Raw genomic sequence first — 16,388 nt, 5'->3', positions numbered from 1 at the left:
TCCTAACATATTAAAACAGAATCTCCTAATAAAGGTGCCTTAAATAAAGGCTTGATTACAGATGATCAGAATCTCCTAATAAAGGCTTGATTACATATTGTTACAGCTTTCTTGATAAAGGGAAGTAATGTTTAATATAAACATTCGTTGAATGACTCAAAGTCATAGACATCAGTGCATTTTATGCCAACAAGTGATTTGTTTATTTCTTCAACCAACCAATCAAGCATACACATATATGGACATTGCCAAAGCATCTCTAGCACTAATAGTCTACACGATAAGAAAAGGAACATTTAAGACAAGCTTTGTGCCCATTCTTTTTAGGGTTTTGCTATTGTTCTGTTACAGGAATCCTATTCTCATTCCTGCACACACATGCACATTTTTTTATTAAATTGTTTTTTTCAAAAAAAAAAAAATATTAGTAGACCCCACAAATATTGTGTCTGTGACATGATGCAACAACTATCATATTACATGATAGTTCTATTACCCTTCTTTTTAATGGTTAATAGAACCAGGAATTTTGACCTTATTATAATGCCAAGGTAAGAACTAATAGAACCAGAAATTTCGTCCCTATTATAAATGGTTAATAGATAAGTTTAGATCATATTATTCGCGTGCCAATTGAAGTAGTCAAACAAAAAAGTGTTGATATTATGATGTTGAAGTGGTACAATGTTATCATTGTCATTTATCCTCAAACTTGTACTTGTACCTCGTTGGGAAAATTGAACTGGCTGATGTTATCAAAAAAAAAAAAAATTGAACTGGCTGATACATATTTTCTTTTTCATATGGGAAAATCATAATATATATATATATATATATATATATATATATATATATATATATATATATATGGATCTAAAAGAAATTTGGACAAGTCAATTAATATTCAACACCTTAAAAAGAACGGATATAGAGAGGTGTTATAGAGAGATCATTCATTACCTTTTGTTTGATATCAATATCTATCCCTGGTGCATAATCCACATTCTATTCCATACATGTGCTAAAGTTCTTGAGTAGAAACTAAAAAGAAATATGTAAGAGAGAGAGATAGAATATGTGAGAAGGAATAATTTTAAAATATCAATATCTTAATAGTGCCTACTTCAATGCCCCTCACTTTAGTTTTAAAATTCAATGAGCTCAGACTCTCACTTAAGTCCTGGTCTGATGGAATTTTGTACACGCTTTGGAATCACCACATAGAATATGTTAAAAAACTATGCAAGGAACATTACCAATATATTCCTGCAGAAATCAGATTTTACTCCTCATTAATGCAAAAGAATCACAAAGAAAGCTGAACTAATTAGACACACCTAGAAAGCTGAAATCAGTATGGTATATATTGTGCAACAACTTATTCATCGAATTTAAATTTAGCTTGACTGCAACACACACAATATAACCTTGAATAGAAAACTGAATCAGAACATTGAATCTGGATCATGCAATTTTCTTCTAATGGTCACATTTCAGTTGTTTCATTTTTGCTATAGTGTATCCATAAACATTAGGATGAGCAAATCAAAATATTAATTAAAGATTTATCAAAAAGATGTCAACTCATCCAGAATATCATTAATACATATATATTGAATAATTGACCTTTACTAAAGCCTCAAAATAGTCATCTACCAATTAGCATGAGAGGTAAAGCAAAATTTTATAGTTGATAACAATTTTATTTGCAACAGTGTATGTTAAATCTAAACTCCACCAAGCACTCTAGTTGATTACCAAGAGAAGAAAGGTTTTTAATAGGTCCAAAATGCACATTTCCTAATTGAGAAATTGTCAATGAAATGGAAAACACAAACTCCAACTTAAAAAATAAAAATCAGTAATTTCAAGTCATTAGTTACATTAGGTGAGAGCTGAGGCAAAATATCAAAACTATATACCACTTAAAGTATAATTGATGGCTTTGAGAAGCTTATAACCTTAGAAGCCTCTTGTACATGGCAACTTGAACTATGAAAATGAAAGAGAATAAAATGAGTGAAGCCAAACTAAACCGCATCCATAATTACGATCTCCATCTATTCCTCTTATCCATTGATCAGGGCATCACCGGCTACTGTGACGATTCCCTTCAAACTGTTCATAGAAACCAAATTCAGTATGGTTTTCCTCTCAAAGTCGTCTCTTATAAGGACTTACTTACGGTTGGACTATGGATCAAATCGTCAACCTCATTGGTACCAAAAACAATTGCACCTTTTGTGGTGTCTTCTGTTCATTCACGACTACTATTACTCAAAGTGAGAGGTTACATAAAAGGCCATTAGAAAAGAATAATAAAATCTTTTGCTAAATATTCACCTTCTTATGCAAATCATCAACCGTTTTTCCAGTGGCTTTGCCTAAAGCTCTTTCTTTAGTGCCTCAAGAGAAGCCTCCTATATTAAGAGAAGGATAATGGAAAAAAGTTGTAGCACAAAACATCTAAATACAGTACATGCTCAAATATAATTTAGCTTAATACAATGAAAAAAGTATTAACTTGCTTAACAATATACTCACCAATGGTTCTTTTTGACACTATCATGTTATGCCTGGTGTTATGATTTGTGAATTGTGTTTCAAGTGGAAAATCATACTATTCATAAATACTACAATATAAGGTGAATTTAATAAAAAGAAAACATTTACCTATTTTGCTGCAAATTATGACTGTTGTTCACTTTTGGCACCTGTGCAAACTTGCTCGATGAGCAAAAAAATGTTATAAAAGGGAAATAAAGGCATGTCGTAAACTTGTTAAATATATTTAATGATTTAAAGAATGTATTCAACAAACTTTTTATAAGAACTTAAAATTCTAATATTAACACATTCATATATATATATATATATATATATATATATATTATTTAGAAAATATAGATATTTGGAAGGGGTGAGTGAGTGATGCGTAAATTATTTAGACAATTGGCACACAGCTCCTCACCCATCGCCATATGGAATGTGCGCATCTCAGGCCGCCATCTCTCAACAAGGGCCGAGATGAGTGAGTGATCAATCTGACAAAAAAATTAAAATTACATTTTTTCACAATTTATTAAACATAAAAAATGTAATTTCACCTATTATAAAGTCAACGTATCACTAACCTCATGGTTGCGCAGACGCGCAACATGATAAAACCCTGCCTGCCTAAGGTAAGGGTGGATATTCTTGGGTATATCCAAATGATCGTGTGACGCAGCGTGTCTGACATCGAGGACACAATCACGTGCATTTGCTTCCTTTGATGTGTTCCACACATGCGTGGAGATGTGTTTGTCCTGCAACGTCAGGAGAGAACGCGAGGATGGACCAGGGTCAATGAAAGTCTCGTGCGGGTCCTGCTGCTCCATGGATCTATTTACAAAAAATAAATAAGAAATTAATAAATATTCAACATTATTTAATTATTCTATAATTCATATATAATTGAATATTACATACTAAATAATAAATTATAACCACATTAATATACTTACAACAATTAATAACACTAGTAATGACATACTAAAATTTGGATAATAATGCCTAATCAATAAATAATATAACACAAAGAAAATTCTACAATGGTTTGTTCAAACCTATAACAAAATAATATTATTTGATTATTAGTAACAACAATTGCATAATAAAAATTATAAAATACAATAATTTAACAAGATTAATTGTGTAATACAATAATATATGATGTTATACAAAAATTAAATAATATATAAAAATTAAATACAAATTACTAAGAAATAAATAAATCAATATTGTTATTTAATATAAAATATTATATTTAAATTACATTATATTTACAAAATAAATACTTGCATACAAAGATATATATTATATTATACAAAAATTATATAATATCTAAAAATAAATACTAATTACTAATAAATAAATACATACATTATTGTCAAAATGTTTCTGACCTATTTTTCAATCCTATAACTAAATAATGTTAATTAATTCAAATATATTAATTATTGCATGATCAAGAATTTATTAAATACAAAAACTAAGACCATTAGAATATATATTTTTTAACCTACAATTCAACCCTATCAATAATATCAAACAAAAAGCTATTATTAAATAATACATTAATATAAATTACTACAGCTAATACGATTATCATACATATTATAAGCCAATGTCAAAATTTTCTAACCTATTTTTCAATCCTAGAACTAAATAATTTTTTTTAAGTCAATATTATTATTTATTGCATAATTAAAAAATTATGAAATACAAAATATAACAACGTTAATATAAAAATTATCTAACCTAAATCCTTTAAATAAATAATGCATATAAAAAAAGTTATTAAATATATTAATTAAACTATAAAATATTTAACTACTAACATTAACATGCAATTACTAAACCAATTTCAATCATAATTAAAATAATAAAGCAAAACATCATCTAACCTAATGTTTCATCCTATATATAATACAAGTAACAACAATTAAATAACAATCAAAAACTGTATAAAAAAATTAATGAAATCATAAATGCCTAACCTCAAGTGAAGACAAAGAATGCAAATGAGAGAGAAAGAAAATTAACAAAGAAAGAGAGTGGGAGAAGAAAAATGTGTGAGAGAGAGAGAGGGGGGAAGGAGGGGGGTTTATATAAGGCTGAGAAAATTAGCCGTTACTCCAAGTTCACTTTCCCCAGCGAACTTGGTGCATGTCAGCCACGTGGCAAGCTAGCCGTTACGCAGAGTTCGCTGATGTGGCCAGCGACCCTCGCATGTGTGCAAGCCACGTGGCCTGGCAGGTGAGGCATTAATTGCACTCAATTTCGCCTCTGACAGCAGCGAACTTGGGATTAATCAGGCTGCTGACACATCACCTTACCTAGTTCGCTACTACTCCCAGCAAACTTACCTGCGTGGCAGTTTGGGAAAAAAGTGCGTGAGCGAGGCATTTTGGTAAAAAAGACTTGGAACAGTGGCACAATGGTCACTGTTCCGTGATTTTTATTAAAATATTTTAAAAAATAATTAGAATTATCGCATTGGTTTGAAATCTTTGCTATTTTTTTAGAAGTCAAAATTATAAAAGAGCTAAATTTTTAAATCGTTGAATAGATAAATTTCTTAAAAATAATAGCGACAATTTTAACCGCCTAAAATTTTTGTTATCAAATACAAATAAAATTGAATAAAGTATTGCATTGGTTTCAAACTGCCACTATTATTTTTTTTTGGAAAAATAAATAAGAAATAAGTAATAACAAATAATAAGCTAATCTGAAAAATAAAATAATTTGTTATTGTTTCTAATAAAATATTTAATATTGATTAATTTAATTTTATAACTTGTATAGTAAAATTATGTGTTACTGATATCATTATTTATGTTTTAAAAAATAAAAAAATAAATAGTGGTCGGATTATAAAATGAGCAAGATTTATAACTTGTTCATGTAACAAAAAATGTGTTTCTCCAAATTTTTACAAATTAAATTTTTTAATTGCTTATATAAAAAATAATTAAAATATATATTGAATTATATGTAGTAATTATTTTGTTATTTTTATACTAGTCCAAAGGCTATAATCTAAATAACATAATATATTTTTATTTTACAATTGTGTAACGCCTGGCCGAGTCAAGAATCAATGAATATCCCCACACACTAACACGAGACTTTTCAGTGTGCTTTTTCCTCACTCACACACTTCCTGGGGAAACTTCCTAGGAGGTCACCCATCCCAGAATTGCTCTAAGTCAAGCACGCTTAACTGTGGAGTTCTTCCGATCCAGGCTACTGAAAAGTAAATGCATCTTGTTAGCATAGGTAGTACCAATTAATTCTTATAAGCTATCCCAAACTGTGCAGTCTCATACCTGCACAGTCTTTGAAATCCCTCTCTTTCGGGTGTCGATTCGATTCATTCATGCATGTAACCCCCCGCTGGAAGCCTGTCAGGAGCCGCTCCTTGTCCGTTCCTCTTTGCATCAGCGATCACTCCCCGCCCTCATCAACGTTCGGGATGTTACAAATTAATTCATAAAAAACATTTTATTCTTCATTTGAGTTTTTATTTTGAAAATTTGTATAAAAATGAAAAAAATAAGAAGGGAGAATAAAGAAAGTTTAGGAAGATAAAAAGATTAAGAATAAAATTTCAAAAAATGTAAATAAAAAATAAAAACTGTTTAATTTGTATTTATAAGTTTATGATATGGCAATTCATGTTTAAGAAATACTAATAATGATATGGATTTGAAGAACTACTTTTACATTGTATACAAATATATAAATAGATAATAAGAATAAACCTCGGATAATTTTATTTTTTAGATTTTTTATCCTTTTGTCCTTTATTAATTAAAAATAACTATTTTGCCGTCAAAACTATACATCAATAATTCAATATGCTCTTGTTTAATCTGTCTCTATTTAATCGATTACGAAGACACTTAATCGATTAACTGTCCAAAAAAAAATTATAATCGATTACAAAACTTTTTTAATCGATTAATTTTCTCCTTTTGCATATTTCCACCCAACTCTTATCAGATCAAATCATCTTCTTGAGCTCTCAAGAGATTTTACCATTTCCATTGTTCTCTGCATTTTCTTGACTTTCTATTTCGTCTTCACCACCCATTCGTACCCCACTGCTGACCACAACATCGTAAGCTTCTTTTTTTCACTTTAATTTCATATTATCTGCTTTTGTTAAAAAAATTTGCATGATTTTCTTTTTTGGGTAATTTTCCTGAGAAACAAACACTTTTTTCTTTGTTTTTTTGAGTAAACAGAGAGTTTTTGTTATTTATGTTTCTTTTTTGTTTCTGGGTTTATTTAATTCAAAGAAAAAAAATCGGATCTTGCTATCTGGTTTCAAGTGGGATGAGGAAGGAAAATTTGAGTAGTGAAAGGAAGCCATGACAGAACTAGATTTCATTGCACCAACTGAGTTATCATGTTTAGGTATTTTGCGCCTAAGGTCTACATCCATCTTATTTGAACAAATTGATTAACCTATAATTATATCAGCATAATATTTTTCTAACTGTTAAACTAACCGTAATTAACACCATAAATACAGAGTAACTTATCTTAGTTTAAGTTATATCACCTTTAAGTTTTTTATTTAATACTTTTTCGGTTGAAGGTTTATTTTCTTTGAAAAAATTTAAAACAAAAATCACATGTTCGATCAGTTTTGAGTTTTTAAACTTACACGCTCTTAAAGATCATTTATATTAAATAATTAATGGGGTTTGTTTAACGTGAAACAAGTTAAAATCTATTTCAGTTCAGGAGTTTTTTTCAGCGGTTGACTTCTACTTTTTGCTATTTAAAGGTCTGAACAATTAAGCACAGGTAAACCGATCGAGAACTCTAGCTTAATCGTGATACCAATGAAAGAAAGATCAATGGGAAAAGGTATGAGTAACACTTCCACAAAAATTATAGTGCAAATTGTTTTAACATTGATATTGTTTTGTGGAACATCACATGCATGGAGTTTGGAGTGGTTACTTTGTTTTGGTGGATACAAACCGGTTACTCTTCATTTTGAAAATCGAATGGCCATTGATAATCCAGGATATGATATGAAAAATGATGAAATGACATTGGTGTGCTACATGCAACGCAGTAAAATGTATGAGTTTAAACTGAATCCAAAGGCAGAATACAAGGTATGCAGTGGAACAGGATGGTTTAATGTTGCCCGAAAATATGAATGCAATGTAAGGTTGACTCACACTAATTGGACCCATGATTTCACTTCATATCACAATAGCTTTTCTTGCACCAAAGACAAAAACTGCTACTGGAAAATCCGAAAAAACCATCCATACCTCTACTCTTCAGCTCGAAATAAATATTATCCACATAAGTATTATCATATTCAGTGGGGACCTATTTTTATTCCTTAACTGAAGAATTTTGAGAACATTTCCTTCCAATTGAATAATTAGTTTCACGAAAGTGTGAACTCTTGTAATCACTGCCATTATAAATGTTTATGACGGGTGAAATTTATATTTAATAAATAAATACTTAATGCATGGTTGAAATTTACATTAATAATTTCTGCCTTAGATATCTTAGTAGCCATATGAGTCCTAACAATTGTGCCCCTCTAAAAGATTCACCTTGTCCCCAATGCCATATAACAGTTGAAATAACTCCACCTCGGTCCAATGCTTGAATTATAATGTCTGGGTTGCCAGTTCCTTGTAAAATATATATTTAGCCTTTAATGTTTCCAAAGAATGTGTACCAATTGGCTGCCTTTTTTTTTTTCTCAACAAGAGATGCATCAACATCAGAATATTTATCAACTATACGAAGATTGAATTCATAAATCACTTGGAACACCAAATCAAAATAAGCATATCACCATAACCAATGCACAATTCATACATATCCGTAGGGGTGTAAATGAGTCAGGCTGGCCCGGCCTACATTAAGTCTGGCTTGGCCCGGTCTTTCAGAAAAAGTAAATAGGTTTAGGCTTTTAAGAAAACCTTTTTAACAAATAGGCCGTAGGCCAATTTTGCCAAGTCTGACCCAAAGCCTTGTAGGCTGACCTATTTAATTTATTAAAAATAAAATAATAAAATGATATTTATTTTATGTGACATAGCAAAGTACCAATACCAACCCTAATTTTTAAATGAATGACATTCTCTTGTAGACTTTATTTCAGCACCCAATAATTGTATTTTTCTTATTTTCCCTATTTCTTTGACTCTATTCCTCTATGATATACATTCTAGAGCTGAGTTATTATGTTGACTCTTTCTTGTTTGTTATTTTTTCTTATGAGAAGTACTAGTGCATGCATGAATGAAACTTTCTTTACTCTATACAATTATTTTTTTTCTCAGTATCTACAGTGGTAGGCCTACAAGGCCTGTAGGCCATGTCGGGCTTTCTTATTTTTTAAAATAGGCCGACTTGGCCTACAAATAAAGCTTTTAATATCACGTAAGCTTGTAACAGGAAGACCGAAGCCCAGCTCATTTACACCCCTAGATATCCGTTACACTGCAGACATCCTCGAGTCATAAGCATTTCACTCTTAATGAAATATCTGCTCCTCCGGGATCAAGCGTAAAACATTACATTAGCAAACATATAAATGCTAAATTGAGTAAATTCAAATATCAAGTGCCCTAGCAAATTGAGTAAAAGAGAAAATTAGTACAGTCAAAGCTTAGGAAGATGACACAAGCCGAAGTGTATTTTTGTAAAAAGGATAAAGTATGAATATTATGAATATTAATTAGAAACTCTTAACACCTTTAAAAAAGACTTGGATGGAAATAAATACAGTCGAGTAAATGATAAAAAAACAAAAAACATAAGGAAATAAGTGATTAAAAGACAAATTAAAATGGGGTATTTGAACTTTTTCCTTGTTTTTATTATTATTTTTGTTAAATATTTATTTGTATAACTGAAACTTCCAAATTTATATTATTATACGTTTCATCAAAAGTTACGTTCATTATCAACTTTTAAAAATGTATGAACTCATGCAACTTTAATTATTATTATTATTCCTAAAGTTTATCTATTTTATATTTAATTTGAGAATGTGGTCAGAAGTCCATAATAGAATCCGACCACAACGACCGAATTAATTATCTTCATGCATAAGGATACTAGATTATCCCGTATAAAAGATTGAAAAATCATTGCATCGAGATTGGAATAGAGAAATGTATATTAAATGCACCTATAATGGCGTTCAATTATCCGAATATATAATACTCATTCAAATTTTTATATTATTGCTCATTTATTATTAGTAGTAGTATTATCATTTTAAGTATCATAATATATAATCCTTTGATTAATATGTTTTGCCCATTTATCCATATGTATTATATTTCTAACAACCTTTACGGAGTCCTTATGTAATTATAATAATTACTTCTTCTTTTTTATGGATATGCTACATGGTGTATTGGTGTTGCTTCCCTTGAATCAGATAAGGCTGTTTTCTTAGGGGTGTATGACAACGTTTAGATGTTTTCTTCTTTATTTTTAGTATAGACATAAATAATTAAAAATAGCGTTTGGTTGGATCAATTTATTATTGAGTTCTAGAGAATGAATTGATTTGTCAATAAAATATGCTCTATCTCTTTTTGGGTATAGAAATATGGGAAAAATTGCAAAAAATTTTCAAAAAAATATGACATTAATGTCATTTTTAAAATTACATGGATGTAATGTAATGCAACTAGTTGCTAAAAAAATTGGGCACAACTAATTGTGCACAGACATTATGCACATCAGCCACATGGCAGTGCCACGTGTGTTGCGGACAATGTCTGTGTCAACTAGTCATGGCCTATATATACCCAACACTTTCAAAAATTCTCTGATTCCTCCTTACCATTCTTCTCTAAAATCTCTCACTAGCTTTTCCCTTTTGGAGCTTTCTCACTCAAGCTTTCTAACTCTCTTTTTAAGTTTTTAAATTACAGTAATAAGTTTTTAGTGACTCAGGACATGATAATGACTTAGGACATAGTTAGTGACCTAGGACATGATTAGTGTGACAAAGGATATGATAGTGACTTTGGGTATGGTTAGTTTATTAGAATGATAATTATTTATAGGTAGGTTACTGATAATTTTATAAAATGACATTGTGATAAATATGTGTAGGTAGGATGACAATTATTTTTATAAGGAGAATAATGTTAATTACATAGTAAAATATAATTTAATAATTAAATTTTTATTTGAGTGTTAGTTATAGTATATATTGTTTGTTAGATTAATATATATTTATTGTATTGAATTGTACCAATTATGTAGTTAATAGAAATTTGTTGTAGTGAATATATTTATTTGCAATTAAAATTAGGGTTATGACTTTTTCATCAACATCATCAATCGTTTATCTGAGCATGAATTTGATGTTCAATGGTTGAACAATTAAGGCGGAAATAGAAGCTGGCTTGGCACGAAAAAGAGACACTTCTAATGGTGCACAACATGGATGAAGAAGGAAATGAGATATGCTAGTATCAGATTAGAATGAGAAGTTTTACACGTGACACAAGATGTTACGCTGAAACAAGACCCACATAGCCGCCAAGCAAAGCCAATACAGATGATATAAGATATGCACCTAATACAATATTTGGTTCTCTGAACCCTCGTAACTGGAGGTGATAATGGAAGGGTGGCATTCTCAAAAAGCGCCACCCTGCTCCCCGCAAGCCCTTCGTTATCTTCCAGTACAATACCTAGAAACAGAAAGGAAAGCAATAAACGAATAAATTAGGACTTTTACTCATGACAATGATAACAGATACCGTCTTCCAAATCCTAAATCTAGCCACAAAAGAAAAGTACACCCAGTTAATCGGTAATAGCATACACATAAATATGTACATTTTAAGTATGTATTTGCTAAGAGGTAATAATTAGTCAATGTACAGAATTAAATGAGAAATAGACTAGACATTAATACAAAAAGCCTGTCCACATGTAAAACTTTTTGTTTAGTTTATAGAATGGATTTACCTAAAACTACGGCACCAACCATCCCTTACCACTAGCTATGCCTAGGTAGCACAAGCATCCCTCTATCCTCACTCCATTTTCGGTTTTGATCAAATCAAAACACACTCGAAGTTTCTCAATGTCATTGAACTAGTGAAGCAAAATGCAAACCACATTGAGTAAAAGGGAAAAATGAATGGAAAAACAATTTGACATAAGACTAGGTAACGAGAGAGATTAGTAGTCATTTCAATCCAACAAGACGCATAAAAGAAATGGATAAGAAACACGATGGTAACATACAAAATGAATAATCCAGTTCTCTGATACATTCACAAACAGGAAAGTATCACATAAACATGAAATGTAGAGGGGCATAAAATTAACTTGTTAGAGCATATTTCTAAGATGGATACTGGAGAGCATGTTTTACTCATTAAATAAATAAGTAATTCAGAGAAAATAAAAGTATGGAAGCATTGCAAGCGTGGGACAGACCTGAATGATAACCGATGATAACTCAACAATGAAAATTCCAGAAGAAATGAATAGCGGGAAGAACATTCCAGTACATGCAGCCATTGCAGCTAAAGCACCACCGAGTGCCAAAGATCCCATATTACCCATAAATACAGATGCTCTGTATCTGTTGTGTAGAAGAAATCCAACACAAGATCCAGCCATTGAAGCTCCAAATATAGCAAGATCTGGTTTGGCATATTTACAAATATATCAAACAAAATCTGTGGTATAATTAATTGTATATAGTACTAAAAATGACCAGAAGGTTGGAGCCTTAGAGCAACGATCAAATTGCTTCTTGTGATTGGAAGGTCATGGGTTTGAGTCTCGGAAATATCCTTTTTACAGAAATACAAGGGTAAGGTTGCATGCGATTTACTTTCACCTCTACCCTCGCAAGTTGGGGAGCCCTGTGTGGCTGGATTTGTCCTTTATGTAATACTAAAAATGACCATTTTTTAGTATCCTGAGGCAAGGCAATTGCTCAGTCCTAAAGAGAACTGAGATTTTCCCTCCTGACTAGTGATGACAGGCTGCAGTACTATAAAGTTAAAAAATAACCAAACTGTATTTAAATCTAGATGGTGATGAGAGATAAAGGTCAAAGTGCTTTGGAACAGATTTTTTTCAATTGAGCATTAAAGTCATTATTGTCGTTTTAGAAAGCTTAACAAGAAGCTTGGTGAACTTACACACAAAATAATGAAATAAGTTTTCAAGCAGGCCAACTTTATTTATCAAGTCATATATTCTTCCTTAGAGCATCAGCATGTTCAAGTGCAAGGCAACAGCATGGTAGCCAATAAAATTTTATTCACTCTACATACTCGTTATTGATCTCTTTTATTGATTATAGATTGAAAATGGATCTGGAATGATAAAAAACGGAATATCTGGCACAGAGATATTTGGTTTCGAAGTCCATAGCTGACTTAAAAGACATGCTACTAACCAGAACATATTGGAAGCACAGCTATCGACATTCCAGTAAAAGCCAATGCAGCAGTACCTCCAGCTAGTCCATCAAGTGCATCTGCTAATTTAACGCCACGTCCCATGGAAACAAAACAAAATGAAGTCAAGAGTTGGTAATATCGTCCCAAGTATACAAGGCCCAGTGGTAATGGAACCAACATCTTCCTGCAAATAAAATATAAATAAAGAAATGGGTAGAAGGAGGAGGCATGAGTGATTTGTAACCAGGTCAATCAAATAGATATCCTAGCATAGAAAATAAATAAGTAGTCTCACTTACGGGCATCATCATCTATATTTTACAGTTAACAGGACAGTATATAAAAAATATTCTTATAGGACTTCAATTTTTTAATTTTCCAAAAAGTGTTTAAAGACAATTCTCTAGTAGTCATATGTCAAGCAGAGGTGGACCTATGTGTAAGGGTAGGGGACTAGGGGTGCAGCCGAAGTCAAAAACAATTTCTTACACATAGTATACATAGTTCCTTGGATATGCATCCTCATAAAACTTAAATTTGCCCCCTTCTAAAATTTTAAAGCGTAGCACCCTCACAAACTTTTCTAGTTCTGGCCCAGATGTCAAGCAGCATTTTCAGCACAACCAATGGATTATTTGCTTTACATATTGAAATAAAGCCTCAACTTGAGTCAAGAGAGTATGAAGAACTTAGAGGACAACTTGTTCCCAAGCTAGAACCATAAATGATGGTTGCACAAAAACAAAATTTTATACCACTAAAGCGAAACTCCTTTCATGCCATCCATCCTACAAGACTTGTCAGACAAGGAAGATTAAACCTGTTGAGTGTATCTATCTGAAGGCAAAACGAAAATCTTCATATCAATTTTTTAATTATTGGTTTAACTCGGGCACAGAAGGGGAAAGAAGTCATGTTTTCAACTGCTTGTAAAATGTTTTTTATGAGAACAGATATGTGAGTTACCATCAGAAATATGTTGATCAGATTAGTTACAAGAAGGTATACATGCCATAGGGTGAAGATATATTGGTGATGCTCAACCAAAATGAAAACCACGTTCCAACAGCTACCTGTGTGGTATCAAAATGCAGATTTAATTAAAAGAAATAGTTGAACCATTGTTAATTAAATAAAAAACAACACGAAATCCATTCTCAATTTAGTCCCTCACAGTTCAAATTTTGCAATCTAGTGTCTCATAAAAAGTTATATCAATTTAATGTTTCTATGAGGCAGATTTTGCTTGCAGAAGAACTAAATTGAGGTGAATTTGGAGTGTTGAGGGATTAGATAGCAAAATTTGATTCATGAGGGACCGAGATTGGATTTTTTTTTAAAAATAAATAAATCAATTAGCACATTAAAAACTCCAAAAAATGCTTTTAATTAAAAAATAAAAAAGTGGTCACCTCCAAAAGAACTTCTGCCGATGCAGGCAAACCTCTCCTATGATTCTTGGTGAGGCCTAATATATCACTAAGTAAACCAACTGCTGCAAATGCAACTGTTACACCGGCTGCCCCAGACACTTCTATAGATGAGGAACCAGCAATGACATGAGCAACAGTTATACCAATAGGTATAAAAAACAAACCACCCAATGTGGGTGTTCCCTTTTTCAAGCGATGTCTAACGGGCCCTTGTTGCTTGATTACATGGATAATCTTAAAACGCCGAAAAATTGGGACACAAACATAGCCAGCGAAAGAAACCAAAATGGCTGATATAAGAAATGGACGGGTCAAGTAAAAAGCTGATAAGGGTAGTCTAACAATTCTCCATGCACACCAATCAACATACAAAAGCAGCAGTGTCAAGAAGATTATAAGCCCCATAGTGATGAAAATGCCTAGTTTGATCCTGCAAATACATTAAAACCCGGACTGGGTTAACCTAGCATCACACAGAAATGGAAGGGAAATTGGTAAGGATTTAAGTAATAGCTGACAGAAAAGGCTATCAAGCATAAAGTTATCAATTATATTAAAATGCATTTCCATTTCCAGCTCCAACAAAAACAAATGAAATCTTATGTTCATTTAGATCACCACACCTTTGATGTCTATTAATCTTCAAATCTTGAACGTGCTTTTTTGTAAATTTTCAGTCATAAAGCATAATACATGCAGTAGAGCTCCCATTATTATTATTATTACTATTATTTTATTAATACCGTTAAATGCATAAGTGTAGTGAGATCAAATCAAAGTTCTAGAAACCATATTATACTATAAAATAACAGTTTCAATATATGAAATATTCCCATTAACAGATAAGGGTATAAAAAACAAAACCATTTGCATAAGTTCTACATACTTGCCTATGTTTCTTGCGTCCCCTCCCAAGGATTGCAAGCCGATGAGCAGCCACTGTTAGAGCATCATTATTTGATGAAGAAACAGAAGGCAAATCAACATCATTTACCGGAGTAAGAAAGACTTCACCATCACTGTCTTCACCGTCACTGGACGAGAGCGCATAAGCATGAGAACTCTCATCAGCACCCCAGTCATCGAGCAGTGGCATGTCAAATGAATCCTGCAAAACATAACAAATGTCACGAGACAGAGTCAGCATAGATAAATCACAATTCATGACTTGCTAGAGCCTTTAAGGGACTCATTAAGTTAAATTCCAAATATAAACCCTGAAAATGCACGCATGTGGAAATATGCATATATTGTCACATCAGTTCCCCAAATGTCACCAGTAGAAGCATCAAGAGCACTTGTTTACCAAAATAATATCTCAGCATTGATCATCATACAATTGTTTCTTTATATGCGGTTAAAATCGAAATTAGTTATATCTCAAAATCAATCTCTGCTCTCAATCAAAATTAGAGACTATCAGAACATGAAACACCTGCAGTGAGAATTGTAAGACTAGAGCCATAGTAAAACTTTAAAAAAAAAAAAAAAAAAAAAAAAAAAAAAAAAAAAATGATTGATTGATTATCAAGAGAAGTGAGAATGTACATCGTCGAAGGCTCTCGTAGAAACAACATTACGTCGAACACAGCGGCTATATTGTTGAATAATCAACGGATGTAGCTGCAGAATATTGAAGAAGGGATTAAACGGTAAACGATATTACATGATTCACGCAAGATAATAATAATAATAATGATGATATTGCATAAACATTGAGATCAGAATGGGAGTACCTTGAGAGTGGCGCAGTGGAAGTTGGAAGGGGGAGAATGGATGAGGGAAGTGGATGGAGGGAGAGAGAGGCGTTTGCGAGAGAGATGGAGAGGGAGATGGCGGTGGTTGAGGAAACGAGAAGACATGGATTCGATGCTAGAGAGAGAGAGTAGAAGATCAAGTAGATCTGAGTTGAGAAAAGAAGGAAGGAAATGGTGATCAAATAGAATAGAATGGA

General features: G+C 31.9%; 1 protein-coding gene across 1 annotated transcript; it reads right to left on the bottom strand.

Moving 5' to 3' along the window:
• Window positions 1-11,055: 11,055 nt before the first annotated feature.
• Window positions 11,056-16,296, bottom strand: LOC133316610 (phospho-N-acetylmuramoyl-pentapeptide-transferase homolog). The gene is made up of 8 exons (XM_061518386.1): window positions 16,171-16,296; window positions 15,983-16,057; window positions 15,325-15,542; window positions 14,414-14,864; window positions 14,010-14,074; window positions 12,998-13,185; window positions 12,022-12,230; window positions 11,056-11,264 (listed from the first exon to the last, which is right to left on the bottom strand). Exons 1-8 carry the CDS (start codon window positions 16,294-16,296, stop codon window positions 11,082-11,084), a joined length of 1,515 nt encoding a protein of 504 aa, XP_061374370.1. The 3' UTR covers window positions 11,056-11,081.
• Window positions 16,297-16,388: the final 92 nt, after the last annotated feature.

This window comes from Gastrolobium bilobum, unplaced genomic scaffold (assembly GCF_033153095.1).
Source record: "Gastrolobium bilobum isolate Gb01-03AN ecotype WA unplaced genomic scaffold, APGP_CSIRO_Gbil_v1 utg8498, whole genome shotgun sequence".
Taxonomy (NCBI): Eukaryota; Viridiplantae; Streptophyta; class Magnoliopsida; order Fabales; family Fabaceae; genus Gastrolobium; species Gastrolobium bilobum.
This window is presented reverse-complemented; position numbering and strand designations above follow the sequence as displayed.

What these genes read in the sequence shown, in the direction of transcription:
- LOC133316610 (XM_061518386.1), bottom strand. Translation starts at nt 16,296, where the DNA reads ATGTCTTCTCGTTTCCTCAACCACCGCCATCTCCCTCTCCATCTCTCT. An exon ending in TGTGCTTCCAATATGTTCTG is followed by an intron (nt 12,231 to 12,997) that starts GTTAGTAGCATG and finishes ATGCCAAACCAG; the next exon opens with ATCTTGCTATATTTGGAGCT. An exon ending in TATCATCGGTTATCATTCAG is followed by an intron (nt 11,265 to 12,021) that starts GTCTGTCCCACG and finishes TTCTGTTTCTAG; the next exon opens with GTATTGTACTGGAAGATAAC.